This window comes from Neophocaena asiaeorientalis, unplaced genomic scaffold (genome assembly GCF_003031525.2).
Source record: "Neophocaena asiaeorientalis asiaeorientalis breed wild unplaced genomic scaffold, Neophocaena_asiaeorientalis_V1.1 scaffold188, whole genome shotgun sequence".
NCBI classification, from domain to species: domain Eukaryota; kingdom Metazoa; phylum Chordata; class Mammalia; order Artiodactyla; family Phocoenidae; genus Neophocaena; species Neophocaena asiaeorientalis.
In genome coordinates this window covers 4,629,886-4,639,404 of record NW_020174156.1, presented here as the reverse complement: position 1 = coordinate 4,639,404, position 9,519 = coordinate 4,629,886, and the positions used below count along the sequence as shown (strand labels likewise).

Here is a 9,519-nt window from a genome sequence, read left to right as displayed (position 1 = left end):
ATATGATGAACAGGTCTTAGGACTCGCGGTGGTGCATCCTCCCTCTGACTCGTGCCTTGGTTCGCCGCTCCTGCTCAGCGTCCCGGCGCTCACAGTCCCCGCACCTGCCGGGCGCGCGCCCCACCAGCCCGGGGCTGGAGTCTCCGCCGCCGCTGTAGTTGCCGCCGCCACGGGGCCTGCTCCACCAGGCACATGCGCACTGGCGACGCCGGGCCGGCGCCTTCAGTCTCCTCCTCCGCCGCCTCCGGGTTCCGCAGTCACTTCCTGCAGCTGTTTCCCTGTGGGTCCGGTTGGACTGACTTTTGACAGTCAGCCTTTAGCTGCGGAGGGGGCTCGGCGGGACCAGCGAGAAAGTTGCGGGGAGGGAGGCGGAGTTGAACCGGGCCGAGCGGGGTGCGTAGGACCGAGGGCGGCGGGCGTCCCGGGCAGACGCGGCGCCCAGACTCCCGGAGCGTTCTGGGGGTTCCGGTAAGTGCGGACGATTGCGAGCCTCGGGGCATTTAGGACGAGCACAGGAGCGACGGGACTAGGAGTTCCTTTCCGGTGCGGTCTTTCCACCTGCCCTCCACGTGACAGACTCGCGCTGCTTTTATTTATCTGTTTGTTTATAAGCATTTCACGTGTACTGTTTGGATCATTTTAGGCGTGCAGCTGCCTTGGCCCTCGCGCTTGCCCCCGCCCCGTGGGAGACCGGGGATTCCATCTTTCGTGATGGCATCCTTATGGGATTGAGGTGCGTGTGTATGTGTATGTATGTGTGTGCGCGCTCGTGTGTATGCATGCACATTTTAAGAATGTAAGGTGTATGTGGGCGATGCTGAAGTATATGTAGCTTTGATTCAAATAACGTGAAAGGTTCCCTGGGATTAGGAACCGTCATAGCTGAGCCTAGAGAACATTCGCCAATCCACCAAGGCCTCTTCTCCCCCAGATTCTTCCGTTCTTTTGGGTCTTCCTTATGTGATATACCTTACCTCAACTGATTGTTTTTCTATTTTCCTCTCTCTCATTCCTTCTCGCTGCGTTCTGATGACCTTTGAATAACGCTCACTGTCTTTCCCTCGTTTCCAGAATTCCCAATTACAGACTTCCCTAGTTTGTTGAGGTGCCAGTAACCTGTTCCTTTATTGTGTTCCCTTTCCTAAGAAGATTTCTCCAAATGAGAAAGTGGTTGTCTTTAATACAGTAAGTGAAGAGTAGGCCCCAGTCCGATCATGAAAACTATGCTATATGATCATTCGTTTTCTTTAAATAGGGTACACTGAAGCTTTGATTTTCTTTATTGCCCCTCAACCCCTTCCAAACCGGGATATTAACCACCATAAATCCTTCATTTATGCCACTTCAAGCATCAAATTGAATGGCTTTTATGATCCAAGGAATATTTTATTTACATCAGCTATCAAGTTAGTTTCTTTTAATCTAATGCAGTAGTTGAGCAGATCTGAGTCGCAAGTGCTTTGAGTCTCTTTATATTCCACCATTCCTGCTTTCACTGAAGGCTTCGTTTTAGTATTTCTTTTAGTTTTTTATTTTCTGCTAGTTTTTTTTTTTTTTGCAAGTATAGAAATACCTGATGTAATTGTCATGCAGAGACGCTTTTGGGGGGAGTTGACATCGTTTCGATTGTTAAATATTACAAGAAAGAATTTTGGACTATCTAGCTATTCTTTAAACATTATAAAGGTAAGATGCAATAATGGGTAAGTCTGTACTTGGTGAGAATTTTTTCTTCAATTCAGGGGATTTTATCAGGCCTTTATTTTGATGGAAGCCTGTAGACAACACTGGGGGAGACACATGCTGGTATTTCCTCAAGTGGGAGTAAACTTTCATAAAACAAGTCCAGACATGCCTAGGCATTTGGTAGCATTTGATTTTCTGTTTATATTGCTGATTTCCTTTATCCAGATGTTTTGACACCCTCCTCCACCATTTCTCTTCTGAGCTGACAGCTTGTCATTGGCACTTTGGTATCAGTATGTCTCTGTACAGGTGGTATGTGTAGTTTTTTAATATTATGAATTATTATAATTAGGTAGTTGAACTTAAAAAAAGTGGTCTTTGTCTCCTTAGTTTCCCTTTTCAAAATATCTGTATCTGCATTTGCTTTCTGAATGTCTTTGACTTAATTGAGAGAAATAATATGGTTATAGAGACCCTGACTTTTTAAATGTTTTAAATCTGTATTGCTTTTTAAAAAAATATTCTCAGAGAAATGGACAGCATACTTCTGCTTGAGAATAAAATAATACTGTTGTATTTCTAAATATTATGTTTAATGAGAAGTATTGTTAAGTACTATGACTAATAATTTATGTACTTTGTCCTTTACTATATTATTTTCCCATTGCACTGATGTCCTTTGCTGCCCCAAGACCCTGAATTTAGTATAAAAGCTGTTACTTGGTTGCAATTTCCATGTGTATATACTTATTAAATGTGGTAAAAGAGACTTTTAACTTTTCGAAATGTTCTTGGTTAATTTTAGTAAATCTATTATTGTCATAAAATGTACACATTTCTATTGCAGATGGAAAATTCCAGCAGCTTAAAATAGCCATATTCTATTGACCAAGAAAAGAGGTTTTAATAGTATTGAGAGTGAAAAGAATAGAGGAGTTTGAAATAAGGATTTTAATTTGGGTTAATTAGAATTGTGGGAACTCAAAGTGCATACTGTGGTTCATTTTGAGATACTCAGGGTTAGAAGTTGCCGTCTGGGTGGGAGACCGGAGAAATCATAGATAAAATTGAAGTGGGATTGGAACATACTGGGTCTTTTCTGAGGGAAACAGAATAGAGACTATCAGTTATTTAATAAGAAGGGGAAAGCAAGTAGTCGAAAGACTGAGGAACTAGAATTATATTGAGGCTTGTGGTAGTGTGATTCAGTATGCCATTGGACATTTACTTGATACACTATTTCATGTAGGTAATTTACCTCTAGAGGGAGAGAAAATACTCTGATTTTATAGTGGACTCATGAATACCGTCTAAGGCTATATGAGGTGGGGTCTTAAACTCAAGCTTACGGGGAGCAGGCCAGTAATATGAATATAGGCAGCAGGCTGAGTGGGGACTGAGGTGGCCTAGAGAAGGCAAGCTTGGCTACCACGGGACAGTGCCTGTCAGCACTAACTAGCTAATTGTTGCCCGTGTAGGACCATGGGCCAAGTGTTGCCAGATCACCCTTTTATCAAGAGGAGCCACAAATCTTTTGATTTTTAAATGTTGACTTTAATTCAATTTAAAAATGAAAGCAAAACAAAACACTGTATATTCCAAGCAGAACACATCTGTGGCTGCATGTGACGTATAGGTTGTCTGCTTGCAGCCTCTGCTCTGAGGAGTCATTGGCTCAATTATTTAAATATTACTAGTTGATCAGAAGGTACACTTCTATTTATTTTTGTCACATGGTAACTCAGATTTTTCCCTAGAGTTCTGTGATATTTTAGCTAGTTCTAGAAGTGCTGGCAGTAATCTGAGCAGTGAAACTCTTTATTTCATTCTTTTTGATATCATTTGGATAGAAAGACTAGTTTGCACGGAAAGGAGATATTTGCTAAGGTTCTTTGCTGGTGGTGTTTTGTTTTTTGTCTATGCATGATTATCATCAGGAGTGTTTAAGTGTGCCTGAGGGAAGGGGTCTGGACTGGGTGACCTTTGATGTCCATTTCAGCCATGTGATTTTTAGATTTAATTAGCCACGGATGCAATACTGTTAATAATGTTCCTGGGCCAGAGGGACTGCATTTGGAGCTGTGCCAAGCAAAATCAAGCCAGATCTATAAAGCTGTTCTCAGTGGAAGAGCACTGTGTCAGTGTGGATTAACACACAGGGGCAGTCTGCTGGATGAGGTAAAAGGAAAGGAGTCCTAAAGATGGTTTGGAGAAGTAGAGGAAGGGGCAGATGGTGTGATCATTTACACGTCATATTGCAGAGGACACATTTTTAAGTATTTTTTTGCTGTTGATTCAGATTTGAAGACCCGACTTCTCGTCACCCACTGGATTATGCCCAAGTCTTTCCTACCCAATGATCCTCTTGCAACACGCTGGGCTTCCTCCGCCTAAGCGGCCCTCATCCTCTCCTCCTATGTCAGTGGCCGCCAGGTCTACAGGAACCTTGCCGCTTCCGCCGCAGAAGCCTTTTGGGCAGGAGGCTTCCTTGCCTCTGGCCGGGGAAGAAGAGTTACCTAAGGGAGGGGAGCAAGACACTGCCCTGGAGGAGCTATGTAAGCCCCTGTACTGCAAGCTCTGCAATGTCACCTTGAACTCAGCACAGCAAGCCCAGGCTCATTATCAGGTAAGGGAAGAAGAGAAAAATCAGGCATTTAGTGGGAGAACATTTCAGGGCTCTGCCCAATTCAGAGTTGTCTCTGAAATGACCAGTTGTGCCTGGAATAATAAGATGGCTAAGTATTAGTTTGTTTGGCTAAAAACACAATGTTCCTACTTTTAAAAAAAGCATCACTTTTCATAGGATGGCGTCTCTCTCAACCTCCTACACTTAGCTGTGTGGCATTTGATAGCTTACCAGTTGTTAAATGTAAATCGTCTATGCGCGTTTGAACCTGTGATCCTAAGGAGAACAGCTGTTTGAAACATGGTGTACCAAACTCAGTCCAGTGTCAAAATTGTTTAGAAGAATTAGTTTTATAAATATTCTCTTCTAGCTAATACAGTTTGTATCAGTTCAGGGTATTCGCTGTCTATGAATCTTATGCTTTTCCTGGTGACCTCTGTCACTGCTAAGGAAAACACAGGTATCTTTCTGTAGCGAGAATAAAATGACATTGCAGTATTGAACCCTGTTCTTCATTTTTAATAATCATACTCTGACTCCTTTTAGCCTTTAGTATGAGCTGTTACTTATTTCTAAGATGTAAAGCTTCCACCTCCATGTAGAATAACTAGTGGAAAGGACAATTTTAAAGGATGTTATTACCTAAGAACAAATGGAAAATTAAATTTTGGCTAGAAAGAGAGTACAGTATTTCTTTTTATTCTAGATTGTTTTCTGTATATAAAATTATATCCTTTTTTTGAGAAAAGAGCTCAAAGAAGCAATTGAGGCCAAATGCCATTGAATGAAAGTGTATCTTCTGGGTCATCATTGATTTGACTATCTATTCTCTGCATGAATATCTAAAATAATAAGATAGTATGGTAGAAAGATGACTGTTACAAAGATGTTTCTTCTATTGTGCCTCTACAACTTTCTCCAACTTAAAGTTTTTATTTACTCTGGGTGCAAGTCTTTTTTGTTTTGTTTTGATCTTGAAGAGTGATAATTGTGTCACTTTGTGATTGTACATCAGAAACATTTTGGTGGTGAATTGTTTTCTCTGGGATTTAGGGGAAAACATGATATGTTACTTCTTTAGAGTTCCTGTTGTTTGGGTTTGTTTTGCCCTCTGGTGCAAAAAGTTGAGTTGATTATCACCCAGATCTTGACACGTGTCATTATTGGTTCATAAAGGCCTCTTCTGGTTTTAGTTTACATTTTTTTCCTTTTCCCCAACCCCTACTCTCATTCTCTCTGTGTACCACTCTCCACGACGATGGTTTGATACAGGGTCTTCCTTTGCCTGTTTTGCCATTTGGTTGGAGTCTATTAGGATGGATGATCTATCTCAAATCCAAGACACAGTGCTAATTTTTGTCTTCATTTGTTCCTGTGGAATATTCGGTTTTATGGCCTACGACGCACTATGAAAAATCAAGCCTGGGTTCTAAAGTTTTGATTTTTAGCTGTGTAAAGCCCCTAGTAAACCATTAACTCGGGAGCAAGCCCACTTGTGTGTCATACAAACATATAATTACTCTTTACAGAAGAGTTGTTTACTTTTATGAGGGAAGACTCTCGGGCAATGTATAATTTTAATATGTGTGCATGGATTGTGCATACACCTCCTGCCTTTTTTTCTCCTAATATCACTTTGTGACTTTATAGACAGTGATGGATGCTTTTGGTTATACATAGAGAGAATTCAGTTTGAGCAGGGTCATTGGATTCTAAGGCTTAAACTAAATAAGAAAGAGAATCAACATTTATTTAGATTTTTTTCTTTTCTTCTACATTTGTGTGTGTGTGCGCTCTGAACTTTTTAGCTGATGAGTAATATATACTTAATTTCAGCTCCCTCAGTGATACAGTGAATATATAAACTAGAAAATATAAGAAAATGGAAGTGAATTTTAGATAAATTTCTCAATAATCAGAATTTTTAAGTGGAAAAGTTGGAGGAAAAGGACAGCCTGTCATAGAAACAATTTAAGCAGCCAAAAACTAAGGAAGGTTAGAGTAGAGAAGAAGCAAGCAGGTATCAAGAGAGTGGAACCTAATGGAAAATGAAAAGTTTGGGTGTAATAAAAGCCTATTCCTAAGAGCTTAGAAGCAAAGATTTGAATGAAACCAATGTCACTGGTAATTCTTAAAGAAGAAGAAGTTTTCTGCAGAGAAACAAAGCAAAGCAGTTCATGTATACAAGTACAGAGGAATTTCATTAGGGTAGCATAGACGAAAGCTAATTTAGACGTGAAATCTGGATTTCAACGAGATAGAAATGTCAAGATGAGAGAGTGTGGATCAAAGAGTAAATCAGAATAATAAACAATCAGAACATGAACACAACCTAGAGGTGGATGAACCAACATAGAAGCAAAGCATAGAAATGTTAGCCTGAAAGATGCATCAGAGACTACACCAAGGGTACATGAATAGGCTGTGATTTTAAAAGGCTGCTAAAGACAAGAGTAAGACTAATGACTAAGTCTTATTGCGAACCAGAAATAGGCAGAATGGCAATGATTGTAGACTAATAAAGCTAATGGCTGGTGAGATGGTGGGAGTAAAGTTTTATTTCAACTCTAAACGCCTGCTTTGTAATTTTTAATACAGAGTGATACCAAGACTACAAATTCATTATTTCAATTATGTGTGAGATAAAAGGGGTCAGTGGTAGCTTATTTATAAGCTAGAAACACATTCATGTGAGGTAATAAATCACGGTTGATTACACTACTCAAAATGTTTTAGTTAGTTGATGCCATTGTTGAAATCTCAAAGTTTCAAATTGCCCAGGGTATTGTAAACAACCTTTAGTCTGGTTTGAGTGGTGTTACACTAGAGTCTGACTGTATCATGTTCCAGTAATCCAGGACACACAATGGAAACTGCTCAATAAATACTTCCCTTTAAGCTCACTGCGATCTTTCCCTGCCATCCCTGTGTTCTTAAGTTGGGGCTGCCTTAGCAATGACCCATGCGTATCAGTGATCATCACAGATTTAGTTTTATTCCCAGAACTTTTTAACCCAGTCAGCTTGCTTCAAAATACCCTTAGCTGTTGTTTAATTTTTAATGAGGGTACATATTTTTGTGGTCTCAAAATCATGGTTTTAGTTATAATTTAAAGTAAAACCTTTGGAGGAAAAACATGTCTTCATTTTATTAAAAATTCGTCTGCAGGCTTCAGGTTACTTAGGGTAAGCCTGTCATGGAGTAACATAACACTGTTTCAGCAGCATAAATGCCTAGAGGAAGAACCACTTTAGGATGGAAGGTCATTAACAGAAATTTAAAAAGCAAAAAGCATGGATAAATTTTGCTAAAGCATCTACATTTTAAAATAAAGTCAACAATTTTTTTTCTGTTAATTCCTGTACTCTTTTGAAAAAGAACTAGTTACTCAAGGTAAATTTTAAAAATCTGTCATAAACATAGATTTCTATTTGGAATATTTAGTAGCCAAATAATAACCTATCATAGTAATCAGGTTAATTTGAAAGAGAGATAGGGACTTCCCCGGTGGCGCAGTAGTTAAGAATGTGCCTGCCAATGCAGGGGACACAGGTTCGAGCCCTGGTCCTGGAAGATCCCACATTGCTGTGGAGCAACTAAGCCTGTGCGCCACAACTACTGAGCCTGTGCTCTAGAACCTGGAAGCCACAACTGCTGAGCCCATGTGCCACAACTACTGAAGCCCGCGTGCCTAGAGCCTGTGTTCTGCAACAAAGACAAGCCACTGCAATGAGAAGCCCGTGCACCTCAACAAAGAGTAGGCCCCACTCGCCACAACTAGAGAAAGCCCGCGCACAGCAACGAAGACCTAATGCAGCCAAAATATATTAAAAAAAAGAAAGAAAGAAAGAGAGATAGAACACAGGGGGAAAAAGTAGCTCTAGAATTGTAGTACTGAAGGTAGTGATCTTAATTCATAATACAGAGAATGCAACTGATGTTATCCCCAAATTTAAAGTACTGATTTTGGCACATACATTTTCACATTGATCACCCAGCTTTGGATAGCATAATCTCTAATTTCAGCTAATTTTTATGTTTTCAAAAATTTCCTATCTGATCGTTTTTCATATGAGCTTCCAGTGTACTGAGAATGGTCAAAATACACTTCATTAGTGGATGAAGAAGCTCTTTGTGATCCTGTTAGCTGGATCTCACCGCCTTTCCGCCTCCCAAACTGAATCCATCCCTACCTCATTTCTTTGTATTCCAGAAGAATAGATATCCCTTCTTCTGTACAAGGCTGATTCCACATCCTGTACTCTGGATTTCATCACCTGTCGTCTCTTCTTTACCTTAGTCAAATTAGAAACATGCTCAGGTTTTTTCCCCATGTAAATAAAAATAGCAACAACAACCTTCCCTTTCTTTTTAATTCTTCTTGTTAGCAACCTTTCTTTTCTTCTCTCCTGTCCTTAGAGTTCTGCTGGGTATACTTGTCCTCTTCAGGTCTTCATTTCTCAGCCCACTGTACTCTGGTTTCCATTCCAATATTCTCATGAAATGGTCTTTTCAAGGTCATCCGTGATTTTACAGGCCAGATCTAGCTTTCTCACTTGCCCTCTTTGTAGCATTTGCACTGGTAACAGCTTTCTCCTTAAAACATTAAAAGATATTTTTCGCAAAATAATGCCTATAGAACAAAGTACTTATAATGAAAAGCAGTAATCACCTGTTCTCCCTTCCTTATCCATCCCCTACCTTTTCTTTCTTCTCCATTCTTCTTTCTACCTCCCATCTTGGGTTGGCTGTAGTTTTATTTTGACACTATCAAGGTTTATCACATTTTTGTTTATTCTATAATCAAATTAAGTTTCCCATGCTTCATATTTGCAGGTTAATTCCGGCCCTTGAAAATTGATATTCAGCTTTTGCATTATTAACAGTAGGGAAATATTCACTGCAAAGCTGTTTCTTTCTCTTTGTTTCCAATGTCATGATTCCATGCTACTTAAAAGAGGAGTTCAGATGGGTAGCCCTTTCTTTTAAGTCACCAGTTACTCAAAATCATGTCCATTTTAGTTTGCTTCATAGGTGGATTATAACTTTGAAATAGCTTTTTGTTTTTCTTTGAGTTTCTCACACTTTTAAAAAATATACGGAGAAGAATCTTATGCCTTAAAAAAATCTACTAGTTTCTTAATCTTTCTGTTTATTGTTTACAGTCCATTTCACTTATCTTCATGAAACCCACTGATTTCCTGTTC

General features: G+C 39.8%; 1 protein-coding gene across 3 annotated transcripts in view; it reads left to right on the top strand.

Moving 5' to 3' along the window:
- The first annotated feature begins 211 nt into the window (after positions 1 to 211).
- Positions 212 to 9,519, top strand: part of ZMAT3 (zinc finger matrin-type 3) — a 32,083-nt gene continuing 22,775 nt past the window's right edge. For 2 of the 3 annotated variants that reach the window (XM_024755112.1, XM_024755111.1), the window contains exons 1-3: positions 279 to 468; positions 644 to 733; positions 3,986 to 4,312. In XM_024755112.1, the coding sequence (XP_024610880.1) occupies positions 4,043 to 4,312 (270 nt within the window). In that variant the 5' untranslated portion in view covers positions 279 to 468; positions 644 to 733; positions 3,986 to 4,042. Of the gene's footprint in view, positions 469 to 643; positions 734 to 3,985; positions 4,313 to 9,519 lie in introns of all 3 variants that reach the window. The other variant, XM_024755110.1, reaches the window with a different exon arrangement.